Source organism: Uloborus diversus, chromosome 1, assembly GCF_026930045.1.
Source record: "Uloborus diversus isolate 005 chromosome 1, Udiv.v.3.1, whole genome shotgun sequence".
NCBI lineage: Eukaryota > Metazoa > Arthropoda > Arachnida > Araneae > Uloboridae > Uloborus > Uloborus diversus.
In genome coordinates, this window is record NC_072731.1 from 123,451,174 (window position 1) to 123,477,926 (window position 26,753).

Below are 26,753 nucleotides of genomic sequence, written 5' to 3' on the forward strand. Positions count from 1 at the left end.
AAGCAGTATGAATACTTGCAATGTGTATGAGCTAAAAAATTTATCACTTTTTGCTCAATTAAGTGTTTTGCCTGTGAAGTCAAAGTAATGGTAATGTAAAATGCTGTTCTTGTATTCCAGAATGGAACGTTTAGAGTATTAACAATTTAAATTGTGTGCTATTTCAATTTTTATGTGAAATGCAGTTAATGATTGTCAATATAAGTTGTGTTAGCTCATAAGTTGTAACATTTGTAAATATTGGATATGTGTGTTCGATTATTACTGGTTGTTAGATGTGATAAAAATGTCGTAATTTTGTCACTTTACCTTTTATTAGAAGGTAATTCATGCACATGTTAATTGTTTGATATCACTCATCAAAACGGTGTCATATTTTGTACAGTCAAAAGTTTAAGAACCTCATGGAATAAATTGTGCTTATGACTTCTGAACTTTTCATTTAAAAGATTTACTACATTGTTAACTGTTAAGTTAGATTATTTTTATCATATTCAGTAAAGAAATTATATTTTAGAATGTTTTACCAATATTAAAGTGCTCCCCCCCCCTCATACTTGTATACGTGTGTGTATGTGTGAGAGAGAGACATTCAGGTTATCATTCTTTTATACATAGAGCAAGAGCCCATGAACGCCATACCTACATCATATATGTAAGCACATAGTATAAAGGCCCAAAATTTTTCTGCATAAGCACATCACAGCAGGTAAGAGAGGTTTGCCATTATTTAAGCTGAGTCGAACAGTTTTTGGCAGGAAACAGGTTGTAGAAGGTGTGTCAAAAACTAAACATCAAGTCATTCCACGTAAAGCGATTTCATCGTCTCCACCTGACTGTCTCGGATTTGAACAAAATTTTATAGAGGTGCAAATTTGCCCTTGAAACTTATCTATACAAATTTTCAGCTTCCATGCCATTTTGGAGCCCACTTTCTTTTTAGGTACCCTAGAGCTTTATGATTTGTGTCTTGGAAGCTGAAAATTTGCATAGGTTAGTTTTAAAGGCATGTCTGTACCTCTCAAAAACACTCTCTAGATCGGAGATGGTTGAATGGGTACCACCAGGTCATGTGACATGAAATAAATCAATGATGTTTAGTTTTTGCAATAATTTTACACACCTTTGCTACCGTTTTTCCTGCCAAAGCCTGCTTGACTAAGATTAAATGATTGCTAATCTTTCTTACCTGCTGTGATGTGCTTACTCAGAAAAATTTTAGGCTTTTATACTACGACGTAGGTCTGGCATTCATGGACTGTTGGACTAGCACTTTATATTCATTTGCGGGGGTGCCCATAAGAAAGGGGTTCGTTAGCTCGGACTGGAGCCATCGAAATTTTTAGGGGGACATCTTACAAGGATTTAGATCTAATTTTGGGGGTCATGTTCTTGGGGTGCTCATCACCGTTGGGTAGATAGGCCCTTCCCTGCAACTACGGGACTAATGATAACTCTATACATTGACAGATATGGACTGAAAGACAAATTTGACCCAACAAGTGTTTAAATGTTTCAAAAAAGTTTTTTTTTCAACAGTTATATACATATTAAAAAAATTTACTCTAGACTATGAAAAATAACATTATCTTTGGCTTTTTCTATTAAAGAACTTTTTACCATTTAGAATCTTAAGTTCTCATGTATTTCTCATTTTACTAATTATGTCTAAAAATTTCTGTCGAGAGTCATGTGCTTCAATTCCAATGTTTTTGAAGTCGTCTTCTGTCAAACATAGAAATGATTCCAAATCGATCTAAAACAAAGAGTGATTCAATCAGATGTGTTTTATTACATGATACAATTATGAATTACTTACAATAATGTTTTATGAAATTATAATTGCAAAATATATATTCATAGGGAGATAAATCATTATTATAGGCCAAATGGGCCAAATCACACCTCATGATTCGGCCAAAGCTTCATTCCATGTCTAGTAGACATACCTTTTTTTCTTTGTTTTTTAAATTTCAGGTTAGAATTTTAATCCAAGAAAGATATTTTACAGCTTACCACAAATGACTTACGATAAATTATCAAGGTGAAATGCCACAATGATGATACTGACACACAGTGGCAGATGGGACAGCTTGAACCGGCCCTGGCATTTACAATAAATTGGCCCCTTAAGAGTTGCTCCTTGAAGATTAGCCCCCCCCTCCCCCTCTAGTTTTTTTTCAAATGTAAAAAAGGTGGATCCATGTTCTTGTTTTAGGAGGGAGTCATCACTAGAATTTGAGGATTCAAATTATGATAATTGCGTTTACAAATGCAAATAAAAAGAACTAGAAATACGAACACCTACATAGTAAAATGTAACATTCATGCAAACAATGGGGGGTCCGAGGGCACTCCCCCATAAAATTTCTGAAATTATAGCTCCAAAAACGCATTGTAAGACTACTTTTAAATGAACTTGGGTGACGTTTGTGGGAGGGAGGATTAGGAGAACTTCCCAAGAAAATCTTCGAAATTAGAGTCTCCAAAGAACTGTATGTTTAAGCTATCTGGTATTGGAAACACTAGGATAAGTTCTTTAACAAGTTTTTTAATGATAAATTGTCCTCCCTCCCCCTGTTATTCAGTCTCTGCAGGCACACCTTATATGTATTAACAATTGAAGAGGAGGAACTTTTCACGCAATATTGTGTGAAAACAGAATGTATAATTGTAATCCCCAAAGCAGAATACTTTATGATGTTCTGCAACATAAAATCATTTGACCAAAACTGTTCTGCAAGTACTTCAAGCATTGTGGGCAAAAGAACGTGACATTTTCCACAAATTAGGTGCCAAAAATCAAAATCGTTTCATACTTATAGAATTATTATTTTTTTTAACTTGACTGTTGCTATTTATTTCTATGGGAATGACATATTTCCAGAAACATCACAGCTTTCAACCAAATGACTAATTAAAGAGCACAGAATTTGGAAAATTAGTTGATCATGAAAACTATAAAATTAAAAAAAAAAAAAAAAAAAAACAGGGTGTCAAACCTAAACTGATTGAGATTCTCCAAAAATAGTTTATATGCTTTCTAAAATGCATAGAAAGAGCAAAGATACAAATTTTTTTTAAAAATCCGAACCTAGGTGTTACATCACACTTTTTTGGTTAATTTTACATGGCATGAAGGAGCAATTAAAATAATGTTACTAAATAAAGAAATTACTGAAATAATAAATATAATGAGTCACATTTGGGTTGCATATTAATAAAACACTTCAAATCTTTCTAAATAATTTAAATATTTTCTGGATGCAAAGGGATTGAAATCTCAAACAAGACACGCAATTTTAGCAATGCTGCCGTGCTAAGCACAGTTGTGGTATCTGCAATAGAGCTTAAAATGAGAAATTGACGATTAAAGTTTTACAACTCATATCTTTGATTTATGACTTAATTAAATGCTCATCTTGCGGTAGTTGTTTCGTAAATAACTTATCTAAAAATCGTAAGAGAGTATTTTTGTAAAAATCTTAATTTAAAATTAATAAATGTAGTTACGACAAATTTTCTTTTCAAAACCTTTTCATATACTAAGCTATTTTTAGCGTAAGTGACAATTACTAGGCATTTTTAGGGGTATCTGCACAGATACGACAAAAATAGCTTAGTAAAACGTGCTCAAAGTATCATTAAATGATACAGAAAACATCTGCTTTCTTTAGACTTAGCTGTTTCGCTTTATTTTGTTAACACAAATAAAACAGAATCTACCTTCTGAAAGATACCATTTTCAAAACTCCAGACAGTTAAAACTGTAATCCATAACAATTTTCTGTTTTTTATATTCAAAGAATGTGTTTCTTATAATGTTTTATTCTCTAGATTCATTTTTACCGAGCATGAAGCTAATTTTGACAGCAGACGATACTTAAATAAAAATATTACCGGCCGTAGAATGAAATGCGTTTTTTTTAGCATGAAAGAATTAGATATGAATATTTTACATGCATTTCATTTTTAGAATTTTGCATTTTAAATAAACATTTAAATAGAAAAAGCTGGATATTTACTTTAACAATTATGCAAAGTTGTATTAGTTTTTATTATCAACCTGTATCAACTATTCAACGGTAAACTAATTTTAATACTCTGTGTTACAATAAACTGCTACATTATTAAATATGCTGCTTTACTAAGGTATAAAAGTCGTATCTACAAAAAATACTAAGGAAAAAAGTGGTAACTGCGCAGATACCACTTTAAAGGCTTAGTATTTGTCACTTACGTTCAAATTGCCTTAGCAAACTCCGCAAACTGTGCAGTTACGACTTTTTTCTTAAAGCTTTTTTAAATATTTCGCGTTCACAAATCGCCAAAAAACTTGACATTTAGGTAAATTAAATTACTAACGACCCTTGGTGACAATAACTCAATTTTGATAAAATGTGCAGATACCACATCTGTGCTTAGCACGGCAGAATGGACGTGTTTCAATGTTGGCATGTTTCCAAAACATACGTGTATGGCGGAAATTGCAATGGATGAAGATCGATTGGGAAAGTCCTACAACAACATCGTGAGCTTTCCGCCAAATTGTCGTAATTTGCGAGAATTTTAGATTTTTATCTAATTTTAAGAAATCTGCAGAATTTCTGCAAAATTCTATCTTGAGTTGGAAGATATTTGTAGAAAATCTGCAGTTTCTAAAGATTTTCTGCACCGCAGTTTCTGCAGATTTTCGGCACCACAGTTTCTGCAGATTTTTTTGCACCGCGGTTTCTGCAAAAATTTCACTAAAATTTGCAGAAAATTTGTCAGTTTTCCTCCCACATTTGAACAGAATTGTTCTGAAGCTCAGGCATCTGTTCGGCGACATACGTCACAAATTTAGTAGTATTCTGCTTTGAGGATTGTAATGAACGTGTAAAGCGAAAATTCAGACGATCCTTTATGATATTAGAGAAGTAGGATTAGGAAGCGTTCCCCCAGAAAATTGTTGAAATCTAAGTTCTAAGAACATACATGTATTAGGCTATCTTTGATGGACAGATGAATGTAGACAGATGAAGTATTAGCCAGAAAAGACCTAAACCTAATTATCGCGACACCCAGCTTTCACATCACTTTTTCAAAGTCCCGAACTCATGCTATACAATCTTAATGTTAAGTTGCTCCTGATTTTACAACAGTAAAATCAGGAGAACCTTCTGTTATAACGACACTTTGAGCTGCTTGCACAGGATTGAATTTTACTTTGCAAGTGAAATATTTCGGCAAAATAATGGAAACATCTGGAAAAGTTTATTGTAGGTATTCCAGACTCTGACAAGAAATAAAAGACATGCGTTGTTATGAACCATGCATGCCACCTCAAGAATGGGGAGGGGCAAGTAAGATAAGTTCTGAAAGCTACATATTTCAGACTTTGACAAGAAGGACAATCGAAAAAAAATGCAAAGCAGGTGCATTTTAATACTGGACTAGAGAAGCAGCAGGAGAAGAGAAAGACCATAGCTGTAGGTGGCCACTGAAAGCTTCTCCCATGAGAGAAAAAGATATTAGAGCTACTCAATAGATTGGAAGGAAACACTCAACTTTAAAGTGGAGAAAAGAATTAGAAATAATTTTTCCCCTTTCCAAAGGTGGGATTTAGCAGTCAAAATCTAACCATATTGTGGTCAAAAGTGAAATTTCCTACTTGATTTCTTTCCTGTAAATTACTGGAAACCCTTTTTTCAATAATCAACTTTGTGGAAAGTAGGAGTATTAATAACATTCAAAAACAAAGTAAACCCTTATTAGGAAGTATTTTAGAAAGCAAAAAAAAGTGATGTATTTTCTTTTCTTATAATTTTAGTTTTATCCACCAATAATTCAAACCAACATCATTTAATTCAAATTAAAAACATGAAAATATTAATTTCTTTATTAAATCTGTAATTTTAGAATAAACTAATGTTTAAATTTTAGTTAAGAATGGTTAAAAATTTTTTTAACTATTCTGGTTATGACGTCACTCTGGCGATGACTACTCTTTGTTGACAATCCCAAAGGTGACATGACAATGAGGTCCGACTATCTCAAGGGCTTCAGTAGGACGACATGTCAAGCCCTCTTGGAGACATTAGCACTGTATAAACATCAGCTGATGTCTCCTGGAATTAAGCCCTTCGCGAGGTCAAAAAAGAACCTTCTACGTTTTTTACACTTCCCGTGTATGGAATGGCCGGTCGTTTAATTATTTCAGATGTATCTTAAATACAGAGATAAAGAATAGATTCAGCTTCTGGTTTAAAAGTAAGTAACTAGTAAATCTACAATCTGAACCTGATCGTAAGTATAATCTTTACACCGAAAGTTTCTCTCCAGATATGGTTTCGAGTTCATACTTTTAAAAATGCACTTGAGGTGATCTTTGATAATGTTAGGGGAAGGAGAGGTTTGGGGGCTCATACGGCTCAAAGCAGCTTCATACGGTTTTTGGTGATGTTAAGGAAAAAGAGAGATTGGAGGCTGATGTGACTTCTGGAGATTTTTCTGATTTGTAGTTTCTTTATGGCTTCTAGACAATCTTTGGATAAGTCGGGGGGGGGGGGGGGGGGGCGTTTTCCTGACTATTTTTCAAAATTGAAACTTTTAAAACGCTATTGTTGCATCGCAAATTATGTTAAGGATAGGCTTGCTATTTTTGGAAATTTAAAAAAAAATTTACTTAATAAACGTAGGTTTAGAACTATCTTTGACAATGTTAGGATGAGCAAAAATCTGATGACCCAGATATTTGCTCCCGGGAATTTTTTTAATTTGGTGTCTTAAAAATGCATTCTAGGTGATCGTAAGTAATGTTAGAAAATGAAGAGGTTTGGGGGTGCTCCCAAAATTTTTTCCGGAATTGAAATCTATAAAGTGGGACTGCAGGCAGGTCTTTTTTAATAACGTAAATGGACCGACAATTTTTCAAAAGGAAAGCTTAAAAAACGATTTGAGTCAACTTTCAATGACGTGAAGGGGGAAAATTTTTGGGAGTCCTTCACCAGAAGTTTTCGACATTGAAGCCCATAAAACAAAATTTAAGAAGACTTTTAATGATGCTGATGAGCGTAGTGTGGACGTTCCAACGAAACTTTTTTGAATTAAGCTTTTAAAACACAGTTTTTGAATGATCTTTGATAATATTGGTAGGTGAAGCTTTCGATATTTGAATTTTAAAACACAGTTGTTGATGATCTTCGCTGATGTTTTCAAGGGTTCAGGAGCTCTTCCCAGTAATCTTTTCGGAATTGAAGTCTTAAAAACGAAATTTTAGATGATATTTAAGGATGGGGTGGAGACGTTTCTGCAGGTTTGGATGATTACTCTCCTGGAAACTTTTTGAATTTGAAATAGGACAGGGTTCTAATTTGGAAACTCTTCCCCAATACCAGCACTCTCAAAATAAAAGTTTTAAAATGCATTTTTAGACTACCTTGGTGGTGTAAATGAAGAGATCAGGTTCGAGGACCTCCCTCTCTTCCAAATTTTTGGCTAAGTCCCAATCTTCTTTTATTAAATTATTGATACAAGTGTTGTGGAAAACCCTCACCCAGTATTTCTTTACCAAGACCATTTTTATTCTCTTTTTTTCACAGTGAAATTTTCAATTTCTAGCTTGATAATTGTACTTGTTTGAAATTTAAGCACTTGTGATGCATTAAAATAATCTTTTAATATTTTGTACTGATGTGGTACTTTTCAGTGTTACCGAAGGTCTTCTTTTCCTACAAAGTTCATTCAAACACTTAAAACTACTGGTGTGACTATTCATTACAATATTTTTAAATCTCCCCCTTACCGCATTTTAACTTTTTTCCTATTTAAACCATGTTTCGACAGCCCGTATGAAACTGTCATGATTAGTTATCTTGTATGAAGCTGAAGTTTGTCATGAGTTAGTAGTATGTGCTGAATATTTGAAACATACATTTCAGCGGCCTTCAGAAAGGTAAATCATAATCAAGAACCGTGGATGTTCCCAAATAATATTCAAAGGTTGCATTTTCTTTTAAGATTTTGCTGAAAAATGCTCTTTGTCATGTTAATTCCACTTTTCATTTTTTCTTAAATTCTTTCTTTACACAATTTTTTTAATACTGTTTTTTTTCCTTCACTTTTTTTTTTCATCAGTAAATTAATAAAAAATTATTAAATAAAAACAAAAAAACCTGACCGCGTAAAAACCAAAAAAAAAAAAATAATAATAATAATAATAATAATAATTAAGAAAAAAAATATAAGCCAAGTAGTTTAGAATGTTATCAAGTACTACTGAATAACTACACCATTGAAACAGTTTTACAATCGATACACGCCTAAGACAAATCATAAATTCAAAAGCAAAATAGAAGGATCAACAGTCAGGGCCCATTCAAATTTTACGGGGTTCCTTGATTGATCAAAAAGGAATGGGCCTCCACTGTTGATCCTTCTATTTTACTTTAGAATTAACGATTTGTCTTATGCGGGTATTGTTTGTAAAATTATTTCAATGATGTAGTTATTCAGTAGTACTTGATAACATTCTAAACTTGCTTACATTTTTTCTTTAGCTGTTTTTTTTTTTTGGTTTTTACGGAGTCGGGTTTTATGTTTTTATTTAACAATTTTTTATTTCACATTTTTAGTTAATTTTTGTTGACTTAGTTATTGTGATTATAAGACGGTAAATTTTGAAATCTTGTCATTTCATTGAAAGAGTTTATATTGTGATGTTCATTAAGTAACTGGCAGTGGTCTAAACTACAGATCATTTTAACTCGGCTTAAAACTACATGTGCTTGACCTTTAGCGAAAATGCGTAAACTTAAGTCAACCACATCACAGCTATATAAACAGCCTGCATAACTCATGATGACGTGAAATCGGAAACGTCGTCAATCAAATCTTTCTCGCAAAACTGAAAAAGCCCATCAAGAAAGTACGCATTGCGAAACTCAGTCCCTTGAATCAAAATCAAGGAAAAAACAAATGCAACATGTTAAAGATTTAAATTAAATTTGTAGACGTAGTAAAAAAATAAATCAGGCAGTGAAAACGCTACCTGCATTTGTCACTTGCTGTGTCGCACGCAAGTTGTATGCGACACGATCCCGAAATGACAAAATGGTGACTGATTGTTGATATGGTGAATTTTGATTAGTCATGTGCTTAGTGACATTCCCAAGTTTAAGACAAATCGGTTGACGTACGAATGATCAAACTTGGCCAAGGTGGTTAGCCTCTAGAACGCTACATAGAAACAAACATACATACATACACTGATAAACACATTATCCTTCTTTGCATCGCGCACGCGCAGTCGGGTGAAAATGGCAGCCAACCCTTGGCAACGACCGTCTTGACCTGTTCATTCCTCCTCTATGAAAATTATCTTACTGGTCTATGAAGTTACCGACACACTGAAAATCATCTTATTACTCACTGCATGAGTTTACCATTACTTTTCTAGCAGCGACTTTCTTATAAGTCATTGAAAAATGTACCGGATTATTATGGTATTTTATAATTTTTTTTAACAAAGAAAGAAGGAAAAAAAAACATGGATTTTTTTTTTGTACTATTTAATTGTAAAATTCAATGCGGCCCACCGGGCAATTGCCTGGCTGCCCGCCGGCCCCATCTGCCCCTGTTGAAACAATTTGCTCAATTCAAAATTAAAAACGTAACTGAATAACAGGAAAATGTTTACCTCTTGATCTCGAAACTTCTGCACATACTCTTGAAGGGACTCCTTATTTAGTAATATGGTTAAGTCACCTAAAACAAATTTCAGTAATGTCATGGTGAAAATAAATTAAGGGAAGTGAATGCTTAAAGGATGTGGTTTAGAAATATTCAATATGATCATTAAACATCTGCAGATATATCACAAAACAAGCAGTGTAATATCATTGCTGTTTATTGAACAAAGTACAAGTATATGTATTTTTTATTTAGTTTTTTATTTAGTTGTTTCTCATTAAGTCAAGACTGTTAGACTTTTGCACAGAAAGTAAAACGAGGGGATCATTGTTTTAAGCTAGTCAAGTATTAGGCTAGTCTGGAAATTAGGAAAAATTATTACTTTAGTAGGGTTGTGAGCACTTGGAACAACTTACCGGAAGAGGCTGTGATGAGTAAGGAGCTAGACAGCTTTAAGGGGACCATTAGTCTTTATTGGGGAGTAATAAACTGACTAGCTGCGCCCAGAGCCTGTTACTGGGTGTCACATTTGTATTTATATGACTGCTTTCAATGAAATATTCGACACAATTAGTATCATTTGAATGTGTAAATTTGTGTGCTAGAAAATATTTCCATGAGATTACTTGAGACTTTGCTTCATTTTGCACTTGGTCACAAAAATAAAGTTGCCTAATGTAGGAAATCTAACTAGTTATAATAAGCAGCTAGTTTTTAACTTAGCTAGAATGATATGGATCTAAAAATAATGTCTATAGATACAAAATGAATTAGCTGGTCACAGCAGCAGCAACTTCTTTTCAATTTTTACATTATCCAAATTCATGAAAGGAAATGATTGAAATAAGTACATAATTAACAGCAGTAAGTTATTTAAAAAAAATATTGCAGTTGATTATGCGCTCAATCAAGGGTAATCAGCTGGTTGCGTTGGGTATAAATTCAAAACACATTAATACTTGGGGAGTGAGGAAGGTAGATGCAACGATATTTCACAGGCAAAGATGTCCCCCCACATTGGTAGAAACTTATGTTACCTGCCTTTCGACCCGAAACGGAAGAGTGGTTTGACAAAAAAGCGAACATCTAGGAACAGGTAGGCAAGACAAGTTTGGGAAAGAGCGTGCTTGAATAATCCGAAAGGCACTAAATTGCCAATGCTGATGGCACTGCATTTGCAATGCTAATCGGGTACTCAGAATTCTCTCCCCTCTGCGAAAGCGCTGAAAGGGAGGTAACTAAGCCTAATTTGTCCGATGTTTCATTGCTAAAGGGTAGTAAAAAGACATCGCAGAATCGCCAAGCTTAATTTATATGTTAGTGACATGTGATTTAGAAGAAAAGGGGCAAAATTAGAAGGGCACAAGAGTATGAAACGAGTAAAAATTTTTAATCCTTAAAATAAATTAATTTTGCAGTAACAAAGGAACCATGCGTTGTTTTTCACTTCGAGATTTTTTTTCTTTTGTCCTATTTTAAATCACAATTTGCTTAACACCAGGGCCTGTCATCAGTCGGTGAACCCTGGTATCAGATATTACAAAGAAACTGCTTGTGACCCCCCCCCCCCATCCCTTCCCTCTTCACTTATTAATTTTGGGACGACATTTATACCTCTTCAATATCCCGCACCCCCTCCCTCTCTTAATTCTAAAATGAGAGTACTAGTGGGTTGATGAGATTGCCTATATATAAAAAAAACCTTACTAAATAAACGATCAGCAAACTTCAACATATTAATTAATCATCATGCTAATTTGCATCAGAACTAAACATCCGAATTTGATACGCGTTAAACACATCTGTTTCCTTAAGAGGTTTTCCACCTACAGCTCAGTCACTCCTATGCCGGGCTGATGTGTGCTAATAAGCACGAAGCTGCAGTCCTCGGCTGGAATTGACTGAGCTCGCAGTGTATTTCATGTACATATGTTATTTGTTCCCAAACATGCTAAATACCCCTTCTGTTGTTGTAAAGCAATGGGGTTGTTTCCAAAATTTTAAAAGTATTTTTTTCTGAAAGAGCATGCTTAAAAACATAGGATCTGACTGTTTTGAAAATACAGTAACCCCTCGTTACATCGCGTCTCGTTATATTGCTGATTCGGATATATCGCGCTTTTCCTTTGTCTCCCAAAAAATTATATGTTTGATTTAAAAAAATGTTGTTTTTTATTTAAACTCACCGCAATTGTTTTTTAAAAATATTTCTCAAATATATTCTCTTTTTTAGTTAAAAACAAAAACAAAACATGCATGATTTCCAAGTACTTAGTTAAATACAGTTTCAGCTGCAACTTTCGATTCATATTCCCCCATAAACCCATAACAGTATTTTTATATATTTTTTTAAAGAAAAATTGGTAGACTAATTTCTTTTTGATTTTACAAAAAATAATCATCATAGTTGGATACTAAAGTTTTTGTTGGGGCACATGTCATTAAATTTTATGTTAATGCGTTAAAATTGCGTTAATTTTTATAACATCGGTTATATCGCGTTTTCGGATATATCGCGCTTTTTTGTTGTCTCCCGACAAGCGCGATGTAACGAGGGGTTACTGTAATTCGTTTAAGTTTAATATTTTTAAAAAATTACTTAAATTGGTGCGCTTTCATTGTTTATGCTTCTGTCTGGGAGGCCCCGATCAGTTGCGGTTTTTCAACAGTAGCAAATAAGTACAGTACATTAGTAAAAGAGAAGAGAAAAAAGATTGAACATCTTGAACTCTTTAAATCTTCAGATACAAAAGGCTTTAGAATCTCCAGAGGGGTCGTGTCTCATTCCCTGACCCTCTTTTTTTTTCTTCGAATTAGTAGTCGGAGGAAATGGCAACCCTTTGCCAAGCAAGTTCAACATTGGCGATGAATGCATGTCATTTGTTCCTAAATTTCGGCTTTTGTGTCAAATCACGTTTCCGTAAGTTTTTTTTTCTCTCGGCCGAGCTTAAAAACTGGTCGCTTAGTAAAACTTCTTCGCCTATTATTTATATTCTATAGTAGATAGTAGATGTTTTCAGAAATATGGCGTGGGAACAGTTTTATCAAAAGGAAATCATTCTATTTCTTATATCAAGAGGCAATGTGGTCTTCCTAGAATCAGGGCCTGATTTACCTATAGACCCATGAAGCCCGGCTTAGGGACCCCCAAAAATGACAAACTATACAGAAATCCGTACTAAAATATGGCTTTAATTTGTTTGTTACGGTGTTTAATATCAATAATGGTTTATAAAGTGTATAACAGTGTGGGTTTGAACGTTACAAGAGGCTATTTTTTGTCATGTGTACCCTAGCCTGTAGCATATGCAATAGAAAAAAGGTGTGTGGTTATAACTCTACAGCATTTTTCTCGAACGTAATGCTCAGGGGGACCCATCAGGTGCGCCAAGTTTACTGTCCTAAAATTTCTAAATCCGGCCCTGTTTAGAAGGAGATATCAAATAACTTGAACCCTGAGTTGAGAAAGATAGAAGGCTTTGGTATATAACCTCCTGCGGGAAAACAGCCAATTGACTTTTGAAAAAGGGTTGTTTATAAGTCTCTGAAAGACAGTCTGTTTAACAACAGGAACAATAATGCACTTGCTCTGTGATTGTTACAACTAAGATGTTTGAGTAGTAAGGGATAGAAGTTAACATTTTTAAGGAAAAAATGTGGATACTTTGGGAGTAGGTAGTAGTAGTTGTAGGTAGTTACTTAACGGAGAAAAGATAGCTTGGCATTCCACTAACTGGGGAAAATTATGTTGTGTAAAATATTTGCGCTTTAGAAACCTGGTCAATTTGAAAGGGTGCACTACAAATGCAAATTCAAAAGACAAGTGAATACTAACTAATGTGTTATTTTAACCATAAACAATATCTATATTGGAAAATATTACATCATGAGAACAATTATATCAATATTGAAAAGAAAAAAGGGATATGGAATATAAGTCAAAAAAATGCATATAAAAACATTTCACCAGCATTTTCAGCATCTTCCTCCTTTTCAATTTCAGATGCTGGTACCTGTGAAAATAGTAAAGCTCATGACGGTTGATACAACATTTTTCAAAACATTAACTTGTTATTCAAGTGCACTAATCTGAAATGCATGGTAAGAATGCAAGCAGACAGATAAATTCTACTAATATTTTAAGAAATTTAATATATTTTCTGGAATATGAGTTTGCTATTGCTAGCATGCACTTTCTTGACAATGCAGAAAATTTTGCTGTTTACATTAGTTAAATTTTCAGTACTTGGATTTTTAAATATTTTAACTATTGAATTGACAATAACTCAATATACATTAAAAGCCTAATCTTGGCTACAGAACTGCAATCTTTTTACTCCTTTTACAAAAAAGGAAGTATTGTATTCGCGAAAAAATTTTCACTCAAAAATCAATCTTAATTTCCATTTTGCTCACCCCCGAATGAATGTTGAGTTTTTTTTTCGACTGGACCACACGTGGATAAGCGCCTAAGAACGTATAGACACGAGAAATAAATATTTTGACAATTCCCGAGAAAAAAAAAGAGTTTTCTCGTGACGTCTGTATGTACGTATGTATGTGCATACGTGCGTATGTATGTCGCATAACTCAAGAATGGAATGTCCTAGAAAGTTGAAATTTGGTACGTAGACTCCTAGTGGGATCTAGTTGTGCACCTCCCTTTTTGGTTGTTTGGTCTTTTGCCTTTTTTGGGGGGAAAATCATTGTTAATTTTGATGTAAACTCAAGTAGTGTTATAATTTGGCGGACACTTGGCAATATATCACCAGTCTTTTGGTCGTCAAGCTTTGTTGCCAACTTGGCGACAAATTTGGCAATTTTTTTTTAAATCTAGTTTTAATTTGGCCACTATTGGTGATATTTCGAGAGTAAACTATTGAATCACATTAAAGCTGCCAATAATGAGAAAATGACATTAAATTGGAATAAAAGGAAGTCATGTGATGCACACATCAGCTCATTTTACCCTCACACAGTGGCGGATCTAAACGATCCTGTTGGGAGGGGCAATTGAGTAATGCATTATAGGGGGAGGGGAGACTAATGAAAATAAAATTTAAAAAAAACTTTAAGCAATGAAGTATGATGGGGGTTTTTTCCCCCAATAATGTGAATCGTTTAAAGAGTTTAAATGAAAGTTACAGTAAATGTTCCAAGTACTACGGAAAAAAAAAAGAATTTTTACTAATATTCTGGATCTAATATACAAATTAAACCCTTCAACTTTTGATTCATTTGAGGACTTGTGAACTATTTTTCGTAGCCATTTAGGTCCTCAATTGTACTTTTTTCCTTATAAAAGAAATGTTGCAGTATCAAGATATTGATTTAATAATCTCTCTCTCTCACTATTGGACAACAAGATAAAGGGACCGTCCAAAATCTCAGATCTGATTCCCCATTCGAAAAAGTTTTAGACTATTTGGTGATCATCAAGAAAAAGGGAGGCTTGGGGAAAATTTTTGAAATTTAAGGGTATATTTTCGAAAAAACAATTGTTTGCTATCTTTGGTTTCTTGAAGGGAAAGGATAAGATTCAGGAACTCTCCCCAGTCGTTTTTTTTTTTTTTTTTGATATTTAAAGCTTCAAAAACCTGATTTTAGATATCTTTAGTGATGCTAAAAACCAGGGGGTGCAGGGGCTTTCCCCCGGAAAAAATTTCGGAATCGGTGTCCTAAAAACGCAATTGTAGATCACCTTTGATGACATGGAGTTCAGAACTTTTCACTACAAACTCTTTGATGTAGGAGTTCCAAAAACGCTGTTATAGACTATTTTTGAATGATGTTGAAAGATGAGGAAAGAAGGACATGTGGGCTCCTCTCCGGAAATTATTCGAAATCAAAGTCCTGGAAACGCAGTCATAAACCATTTTTTTATGACTTAGAGGGAAGGAACAGGGTTAGGAACTTTCCATCAAAAATTGTGCGAAATTGGAGCTTTGAAATGCGATGATTGGCCATCTTTGGTGTGCATTAAGGGACGGGATGGGGTCAGAAGCTATCCCTTAACTTTTCAATATTGAAGCTTTAAAAACGTAATGTAGTGGATCTTCATTGAAGTTAGGGGAAGGGCTCGGGATCAGGAGCTCTCCCCCGGAATTTTTTTGGAATTGAAGTTCTAAAAACGTAATTAAATACCGTCATGAACGACATTTTCGAAAAAGTTTTCGATTCCACAGATTTTTTCGAAAAATTGAAGCTCTAAAAATTGAAAAATTTGGCTACCTTTGATGACATTAGAGAAGGGGGGGGTGAGGTACTCTTTCCTCAAAATTTTTTGGAATCAAAGTCGTAAAGATACAGTTGCAGGTGATTGATAGGGAGAGCCTAGTGACCTTTTAACAGAATTTTTTTGAATTCGCAAACCTTTTGGAGGGGGCGATCACCCTAAACGCTTCCCACCCCTGTGGATCCGCCACTGTCCTCACAAAGTATTTCTTTTTTACTTACTTTTTCTCTGTCCCTTTCAAATAAGATGGTGTTGTTATCAGGTTCAAAACTGTTACTGGAAAGATTCAAATAATAATTATACATGAATTTATACTTTGAGCTTATATTTTATTACATTTTATTTTAAGAGCTTAAGAATGAATTCAAAACATTACATTAGTTGCATGCAAAATGATTACAACTACTTTGCCCTAGAAAAGTGTTTTCAAGCCAGAGGCACATGTCTTACAAGGGAGCAATTTGATTTTTCCAAACGGTAACACAAAAGGGTCATTCCATGCGAAATTAGCAAATCAGCTGTGGCTGACATGTCACAGATTTCAATGAGAATTTTTATTTAGGTAAACCATGCACATCTATGAGGGAATGCAAAGTATGGAAGTTGAAAAACTGTTTGTTGCTTTGTTATTGAAATTAGAAGTTGATGCTTATGCTAAGCCAAAATTTTCAGAGTTCATTGCTGCCAGTTTGTGACTCAATAACTCCATAAGTTATAAACGTACACTTAAAAAAAAAATATTTCCACATTCTATGAACAAATCTCTATTGGGAAAGAGCAAAGTAAAATTTATTCGGATCTTTTTTCGAATCTGAGATATTAACAAAGATTGAAATTTTGCCAATTTACTTCAGATTTCAAATCACTCTTCTAGCTCTTTTAACGAAAAAATAACAGTAAAAATGATTCAGATTAAAAAACTATCGATAACTAACTATCTGCTCTAATTCAGTGATTGTTTATGAATTTCTTAATGACGAAATCGTACTTTAAAAAATCAGAAATTTCCGAAAATTTAATTTTTTCCTCTATTTCAGATGTTTTTTTTTTTTTTTTTGAAGATGAGGGAATGCTCTAAATTTACTCAATTTTTTTTACGTAACATATTGAAGTGTCTTTTAGATGCTACTAAATTTTAATGATTGGTATCAACGTATATTTGTTACTAGAGTAACTTGAACTAAGGAAAAATTACATTAGTTACTTCTTTTTATTTTGTAAGTTTAGCTAAACTAACCATTTCTTTCGTGTTTCATTTTCTCAAAAGCATGTTTATGAAGTACATGCTGAAATGTACATTTTTTAAATTGAAATAAATGTTAGCTTTATTTGCTTTTGCATCATTTAGTCGTTTATCTAGTTCTTTGAATTCTTGTAATTTCACATAAATGTCAATCCGTACAGGTTCCATACGGTATAAAATACTCATTCATGTTCAAATATTTCTAAGTTATCAAATTAAAATAATTATTTTGAAAATTACAATATGTTTTTTCTGTATAATGTATTATATAGGGCACAATATACGTAATTTAAGAATGTGAATTGACTAGCAAAATTGCTTAATTTCAAAGACCTATATCTTTTTAACAATTCAAATACAAAAAAACAATATGTATAACATGTATAGTACTTGAATGGAATATTCAATTGGCCGAGAAATTTTATTTTTAATTCCATCCCCTTTTGGTTTATAGGGGCCTAAAAATGTAATTTTTGTCATTTTTCCGATTTTTGAGGGGCTGTAATCTATAAAGGGTACACAGACACACAGCAACAGTTACATATTCTTTTTAGCATGGTTCCAGTGATTAGTTTTTGCTGTATTTCATTTTGTTTTTCTGTCCCCTACGAGAGTTATCCCCCTTTGAAATGAGTAAAATTTTTGCATTTGGCCTTTAACTTTAACCTGTTGCCATTATTTTAATTATCAACTTACAGCTACGTACCTCAGCATGTAAGACTATCAACTTATTCACCTTAACATCAATGTGTTAAAATAACTGTCATAAATGTAATTCAATTAGATTTTGGTCAAGATGCAAAGGTCTAAAAGTCCCATTTTTTACTACGAAAATCACTTTTGATGACCTCTAAAAAATCAAAGGTCCAGTTGCGAGAAAAAATAAAAGTGGTTTCAAACATCTTTCACATGCAGCTTTTAGGGATATGAATTTCAAAAAAATTAAAAATGGTCGAGCGCACCCATCCGTCGAACCTGTATGGATTGACCCATAAAACAGAAAGAAAATGCTATTTTTCTGAATTTTATTTTACGTTTGGAAATCAAAAACCAATTTCGAGTTTCTTCAAGCAAATAGTAGAAACACAGCTCTATATTCTTGTAAAATTTTAAAGTTGTCTGAATTTTCCCTCATTTGAATTTTTTTGTGTATGTAAAGGGGAAAATCATCATTTTACAAAATGTCACTTAGTTTAAAACTGATTTTGAAGACAAAGGAGTTAAAATACAACTTCAAAAGTAAGGTATTTCTTTTATGATACTTAGGATATTATTGGGTATTAATTTTATCAAAGCTAATGTATTCCTTAAAGATTGAGATTAAAAAATAAAATGCTTAATTATGAGAAAATTGAAATATTTTCAGTTTTTGAAACTCGGTTAAAAGTTAACTATAATAACTTTGAAAATTTTACTGATATCGGATTAATTTCCCTACTCCATAGATTGCAATAACATATAACTTTTATGTTTTCATTAAATAGTTAATAAGATACAAGCCTTCAAAAGTGCAACATTAAGCATTTATGAGAATGCTGTTCAATTTGACCAATTTTCAATCGCATGTAACTATTCAAATAAAAAACTTTAAGCAAAAATATTTCAGATATTTTTATATAGGCATAAAAGGAACCTGTATACCAAATTTCATAAAAATCTGTTACCATGCGGCCACCACTTTTTTGCGAATTTTGCTCAGTTCGTATGGAATGACCCAAAAATGATTTATTAACTATTTGATTTTTGTAAGAAGGAAAACTGTTTACTTCGACTTAGTTTTGTTACTCATTACTTAGTTTTGTTTTGAAAACTAAAATGCAAAATCACATTTCTTATTTCAAATCTCATCAAAATAAATAATTTCAAAAAATTATCTCAGTTTGTATTTGGTCCTGCTTTCAGTCAGCACCTTCTTTATAAACTCCTAGTATGGGCGATAAGGCGACCCCCAAGCCTTCTTCTGTCTTTTCTTGCCATTATTTACAATAAATAACACAAAATATGACGAAAGCATCAATACAGAGAATAAAATGAAGCTCCAAGCTACTAAAAACAGTGAAAAATAGGCGGCCCATTGTTGTACCCCAACATTCCCATTTTTGATAAATGTTGAGAGCTTGTAAAAACTACATAACATTTTAAGTCAACAAGCGGCTTAATTCATAACTGACAAATTAGTAAAGTAAATCTGAACTTACCAGATCTTGGAAAAGAGTATAAGTAGTCTTCCCAAAGGAGACTTCTGGCTCTTCCACGAGTGAGTCGAATCACGCGCTAAGAGCGACTAAATTATCTAAGGCATACAAAAACAATGGCAATGTCTGATGAAGCGTCTTTAACTACCTAAATAGTTACACTTTTTGTTTCCAATGGTGTTGTATAGGAGACCCACCTCAAGAGGCATCTGCGCCATAACCAGACCTAGTGCGCTTCCCTACAATGCATCAGTCTTTCATGCGTCACCACTCACCATTGAGGCACTAATGCATGACACAGTAGTTTTTTGACGCCCAGTTTCCACCAGATGGAGGCACCTGGGCTCTCATTTGATATGAAATTGCACTATGAATTTTAAATTTAATCTAAGGAATTTTAAGACAAATGGATACCCTAGGGATATTTTATATGCTGCATAATCATACGACATGGGTGCTGATGATTTTCTCCATCTCAAAAACCAATCGACTGGCCACCTCAGGCAGGCCAGAGCCCGGGTCTACAAGCGTGGAAGGCCAGAGCCTAACCATCACGCCACAGCCGGCAAAAAAATGGCACTAATGGTTACACTAGCTGGTGATATTTTTTGGAGCTCGTAAGTTCAAAAAATAGGCCACTAGAGAGCAAAATCATCGCCATGGAAACAGTGGCCCATTGTTGCCCCCTTGGCACAAAGTTGAACCGTTTTATGGTAGTCTTTCGAGATATTATTGGCAGAAAGGGCGTAATTATTTTCAGTGACGAAATGAAACGTAATTTAAGGTGAGGTAATGATCCTACTTGTGGCTAGATTAGTCATAAAACATTTTGTAGATCTACGTTCTACAAAATGTTTTATGACTAATCTAGCCACAAGTAGGATCATTACCTACTAGTTCATTACCAGAAATTTAGTTCATTTCTGAATGAAATAATCACTTTTCATCGATTCCTGAAAAGTTGCATTAGTGGGACTTAATAATTAAGATAAATTTGATTACAGATGACCAAAAAAGTCTAAAAATAATTAACTGTGAAGGATTATTTGAAATAATTGCTTTGTCATTTCTATACCTCAGAACCAGACTGACGTAAGTTCAAAAGTTTTGATTTTCTGTTTATTTCTGCATTGTATGTAGAATCCTAGGTCACATCAAGAAATGCAAACGTAATTCTAAAAATAAAAAAAATCCTCTGTGACTATTTACCAGAGTTAAAGAACGGGTGTCCTATCTTTTGTTTGGGCCAAACAAATGTTTTTCCTATCTCCTGTATAGTATCGATTATGTGACTTACGTTAGTCTAGCTCTGAAGTACCGATTTGTAATATTGACCTGTAAAATTAGCCTGTGAGGATTTTTACAAGATTTAAAAGATTAAAAACAAAACAGAGTTTCTAAAAAAGTCCTAGCCAATAAAAAGAACTTGTAAATATTGTTGGAATTTTTATGCTTCATTTAAAGATTTTTTTCTTATTAAAGTAACTGCAAAATATTAACGTGTAGGAAATAAAATGTTTAAATGTATCTGTGCTTGCTTCATGTATTACTTATTACCTGTGGTTTGGGCTCATAATTATTAACCATTTATTCACAGCATTGAGAATGAACTGCCCTCTAAAACACTCTAAAAACCAATAAGCATGTTTTCCTTAGCCGAGACCTAGCACCTATTTGTGCATGCGTCAGGTCTGCACTGATTTTATCAAAACAGGGAGGAAAACTCAGAAGTAAAAGGTACAAAATAACGTGTTCAGCAGTTCTTCCAAAAAAAAGTTGCATCGAAAAAGACAGAGATAGTAAGAGTGAGTGGAAAGTACCCATCCTCAACCTATCGCACCTTTTTGAAATGGAATGTAGCTTGTGTGGTAGTCTTTGCTTTCAAGAACGGACAGTACCATTTTGAATACTCCCTACATGGGGAGGGGGGGGAGGAGTTTTCCAGTGTCCCATTTGAACATTTCAGAAATCTGGCAAGACTAGTGTTATCTAGCTTAATCTGTTTCAGTTCATCGATTTGCAATTTGCTCTATTATGTGTAGAATCCTTTTTTAACTTTTAAGAGTCATTTTTTTTAAAGCTGGAAACTGAATAGTTGATGTCTTCAATTTTTGTAAAAATTTCAGGATGTATTAGCGGTATCATGATAAGAAAAATTAAAGTTTCTTTTTTTAAAAAACTGATTTGTTTGTCCTTGAGTAGGGGTCAAATTTTAAGTTTGTGAAAAAAAAAAGAGCTAAATATATGATTGATTTGCTTCAAAAGCAGTGAGTGAATCCAGCCAATTCTTTTAAATAAGGATACTATTTGATACTAGGTACATTCTAGTATAAATATTTTGGTGACTCACTCATGGCTTTGAGGGCAAAGGGCAATTGAAAATGCAATTTTTAAAACTTGTTTTGCCTTGTTTGAGCCCAGATATCTGCTAAAGCCAAAAAAAAAAATTATATAAAAAAAAAATAAATAGGATCATATATCTTATCAAGATATTTTCTGTTATTACCTGTTAGATAGTGCTTGTGGATTTGATATCGATTTTAATGTTGCATCAGAAGATTTCGAATTTGAATTACTGTTTCCCAATGTGTCATCTTCCAGTTTTAAAGTCAAATCATTAAGCTTCAATGTGAGATCATCAAACTTTAATGTTGAATCATCAGGTTTTAATGCTGAATCATCAGTTTTTAAAGCTGAATCATCAAGATTAAATGTTGAACCATACTCTAATCCTTCCTGCTGTGAAGTTGAATCATCAAACTCTAATAGTGAATCATCAAGAGGTAATGTATTTGTTGCACCGAAATGCACTGAAAATAATATGCACACATGAACATAGGATGCAAATACATTAGAGTAAAAAAAAAGTAATAATCAAATCAATAAAAAAAAATAATAACAATCATTTATCTACTTTTAAAAAAAAATTATTATTATTTATTTATTTTATGATACTTTACTTTCCTTCTGAAAGCTATTTTTCCAAAATGCTGCAAATATTACATAAACTCTTATAAATTGATCTGAATCCATAATTTTAAAAAACTCATTCTTTAATTGTTTTCTTCAAATAAAGGACAGATTTAAGAAATACAAAATATTTCTATTAAAATTTATTTTAACAATAAATTGTAAAAAGAAATAACATATTATTGTGAATAAATGAAGAGCATTTGTAGACATTTTATTAGAAATTTAAAAAGCAATCTAATGACAAAATAACCTTCTGTAATTTACAATCAAATTTTCTTAAATTTTTTCTTTCTTTCTCCCTAAATGTATCACAGATTAGTCTTAATCTTAATACAAAAATTAACTATTTTAAGGACCAAAAAACGCTTTCAATTAATTAGGGGATGTTTATAAAGTAATTAAATCCATCAAAAGTTTTTCACAAAAAATACATATTAAAAGTTTAACAGATATTATCTTATAATACACTATAACAGTAAATAGAGTATCAATTAAATAAGATTTTCTCTGACTGTCCCAGTAATTTTCACTTTAACAGTTCCTTAAAAAAAAAGAAATTAAAAGAAAAAGGGTAGAAAGCTTCCCTCCCTTCACAGGTTACATTACTAATAATAAAGCTGAAAGTCTATGTCTGGATGTCTGTTACACGCATAGCGCCTAGACTGTTCAGCCGATTTTCGTGAAATTTGACACAGAATTAGTTCATAGCAAAGGAGAGAGCACCTTGAAGCGATTTTTCAATAATTCGATTTTGTTCTTCTTCTACTAAAATTTTAAGAACATTTTACCGAGCAAATTATCATAAAGTGGGCGAACAAATTATCATAACATGGTTTAGTAAATTATCTAACAAGTACAAGTTAATTACCATAACGTGGGCGAGCAAATGGACATAGCGAATTGGCAAGAAATTCATCATCCTTTATTTGTAAATAAGCAGACGAACCAAATGACCTTCTAATTTTATATTAGGGGCAAAGCCATGAGGATACCGCTAGTATCCTTATGAAAAAGAAACAAAAATTTGAAAAGAACATGAAAATTTCCAAATATTTAAGAAAAGATCATCAGGTAGATTACATCAGATAAGTCACTTCTCAAAACAAATGCAAAATATATATTTTGGTGACTCATTCCCTCTGCCAGTTTTTTGTTCCATTCAGATAGGAAAAGTACAACATTAGGAATAGGCAAACTAGTGTCTAGAAAGTACAATGTAGGAATCTAGGTACACTAGGTGATTAACTTTGAGCATGGTGGCACTTGATGACACTTATGCTTCTTTACTGGCCATGACAATTCATTATTATCTCCCTGTTAATCCAGGAACTGGAAACTGCCATATTGCTCAAATTGGCTGCAACTCCAGAGTCTCCTCACATATCCACTAGTGATGACATTTCACCATTTGTTTTGATAGCTTTAGAACATAATTGAATCTGAGTAATATACTTGCGGAATTAGTTATTGGTAGAGATTGCACTCTGGGCCATCCCAAGGGGGGGTGGCGAGCGGGGCAATCGCCCCAGGCGCCATGAAACGATAGGGCGGCACAAGGCGCCCCTCATTTTGACTTAACACGATGACATTCACATGAAAATGACATTTTCACACATGGCGCCTTGCAGCGCCCCTCATCATATAAAATGTCCCAATTGTATAAAATTAAGGGCGCCTTGCGGTGCCCTCTCATTTTGTGTATCATAGATACAGGGTCATAGACACACAAAATAGAGAATCAATGCAATGATTCTCTATTTTTTCCCAGGACATGAAAATATTCCTCTCTCTAAGTCTCCATACATTGGTTTAATTTGTATCATTGAAGCAGATACAATTTCTGAGAATTTAACAGTTTAGAATCAAACAAAAGGCACTTCTCCTTTCTTTAGTTCTCATCAAATTTGCTTGAATTCTGCCCCTGCTTGCAGTGACGTAACCATAAAAAAGTTTTAAGAGAGCACATTCAAAAAACAAACATAAAAAAAAATTTTTTTGAACAGATAGGAAAAAAGGTTGAAAGCTGTTTGGTCAAAATTTTGAAACTTTGTTTTGAAAATGCAATTTTAGCCTTAAAAACACGATTGTAGGCCATGTTTATAGAGGTTACAGTAAGGAAGGGAGCTCAGAGACCGTTTCCGACCAATAGATTGAATCTATTCCTTCTCCCCCTGAAAGTTTTCGAAATTGAAGTTTCAAAAACGCAACTTTTGACAAACTTTGAAGATTTCATAGATAGGAGGATCTGGGCATTTCCCAGGAAAATTGCTTAAATTTTTTGAACCATAATTTTGAACAACGTTTTACATTCAGAGGCTACTTCATTTAAATTTTATGCAAGTGTCATTTAAAAAACCCATTGCTTGTGATATTAAAGAAAGGAGGCAAGGGGAATCTTGCACGAATATTTTCTTAAACTCTCGTCTTAAAATGTAATTTGTAAACCCATATTTTGTAATATTAGGGCCAGTGATTTTCGAAATTTGAGCTCCAAAAACGCTATTCTGAGCAATTTTCGATGTTGTTGAGTATTTGTGTGCTTCTCCCTAAAACTTACCAAGTATGTGATGCAAAAGAATAACATAACTTTGTTTATAACATATATGAAAGTTGGTATTAAGTTGGCACAAGTAAAACCAAAAAACTCTTGAAAAGAATCATTTTATGAATCCAGATCGAAATTTAATTTTGATGTAATTTACTTTGATAAATACATTTTCAATTTATAATCAGCAAATTATTTCTTTGTGTTCGTAGTTTGATCAATATGAATAACCAACTCAGTTTTGTATTTTTTTTCCTTATCTAGTGCAGCGTTTCTTAAATTGTGTTCCGCGGAACCCCAAGGTTCCACGAAGCCCTCTCAGGGCTTCCACGGGACTTGCATGTTTTCATTCCACATTTTTCAAATTTGTCACTTGAAAACAACAAAAATGCATTTCCAAAAAAAAAAAATAAATTTACTATTACTTTTGTATACTAACCTGAGCTTTATTACACCTGATTGTCACCTGAATTATATCAGGTGTATTATTTGTCACCTCAAATTGTGCCTCTAAGATGCAACTTCAAAATTTTTACCAAGATCAGTCGTAAACCACCTCTTTCTCACTTTCAAACACTTCAATTTCGAAAAAAATCCGGAAAAAGCTAATTTCAATTATTCTACTATTAATACTAGCCACTCTCCCAGTATCTATGGCAACAGTTGAGAGCACAATTTTAACATTTAACGAGTGAGGACCAATTTAAGTCAACATAACATGCAGTGACATCAAAGTCTCTGATTTATAAATAACTTTAAAAATTGTTGTAAAATAAGAGACATTTTAATTTTTAAGTTTTAAAAACTTTTTCTTAGTAAATTTTAGAGAATTATTAACACTATTGTAGATAAAACACATCAGTATTTCTTTTCCTTACTAAGAAAAATTTTTAATCATTTAACTCATACATAATTTCTGAAGTTATTTATCCCTTTTAAAAATAGCTAGAAGAACAAATAGGCATAGGCGGCTCGTAGGAGGGGGCAAGGGGGGCAATTGTCCTCTCACTTTCAAGAGTAAAGGGACTCTGCCTCTCCACATTTCTAAGTTCAAAACTAAGGGTCAAATAAAAATTGATAGTGATGATTCCGTGTTTAAAGAATGAACTGACTTAATAAGTGCTAGTTTAATGCTTTTTTCATGTTATTATTTCGTGTAAAATAAAATGGAACTTTGATTTTGTAGGAGGGAATCTTCTGTGGCCATCTGGTCCTGCTTTTTGAGCCCGTTTCTCGAATTTTTGGAAGAAGGTCAATTCATTAATAATGACGTAAAAATTCAGCTGCCCAATTTTTGAAGAAAACATTTAGCTTTAAGGGTGTATTGCCCTACAAACCTGACCCACCCCGCACCTCCTTTGACCTCCCACTTTTTTGGGGCACCAGCCACCTATGTGAATTGAAGTGTTGTGGTGTTTTATAATAATAAATAATAACTAGCAGTTAGCAATAATTACCTTGGTCTATAATGAAGATAATTTAATCATCCATTTAACGACAAATAGTTAATGAAATAGTCTCTTTGAGATAAGAATTTGGGCTTCCTCTCAAACAGAACCTTGGCTACTCCACTACAAACTATTGACAAAAAACTAAGGGTTCCACAAAAAAAGTGAACATTTAAAAGGGTTCCACTGATCAAAGAAATTAAGAAACCCTGATCTAGTGGGATAACATTTTACTAGATAAATATTTCTATTTTCAACATTTCCATTTTTCCAAAAGTTTTTGGGGCATTAATGTTTTACAAATGTTCAAAACAGATTTATTGCTTGTGTTTTAATTTGTATCATGCATAGCCCTCTGATTGTTCTGTTCATTAATATGTAAAAAAAGTATGTATTATGTATTGATGTTATAACTAACTGATTGATTGTGGATTTTTCTGTA

The 26,753-nt window shown here is 33.2% G+C and overlaps 1 protein-coding gene across 2 annotated transcripts in view; it reads right to left on the minus strand.

Annotated features, from left to right (window-relative positions):
- Positions 1-1,549: 1,549 nt before the first annotated feature.
- Positions 1,550-26,753, minus strand: part of LOC129220954 (ankyrin repeat and SAM domain-containing protein 6-like) — a 103,969-nt gene continuing 78,765 nt past the window's right edge. For both annotated transcript variants that reach the window (XM_054855398.1, XM_054855392.1), the window contains 5 exons: positions 21,852-22,155; positions 16,129-16,183; positions 13,640-13,685; positions 9,680-9,747; positions 1,550-1,756 (listed from right to left, as the gene is read on the minus strand). In XM_054855398.1, the coding sequence (XP_054711373.1) occupies positions 1,640-1,756; positions 9,680-9,747; positions 13,640-13,685; positions 16,129-16,183; positions 21,852-22,155 (590 nt within the window). In that variant the 3' untranslated portion in view covers positions 1,550-1,639. The remainder of the gene's footprint in view (positions 1,757-9,679; positions 9,748-13,639; positions 13,686-16,128; positions 16,184-21,851; positions 22,156-26,753) is intronic.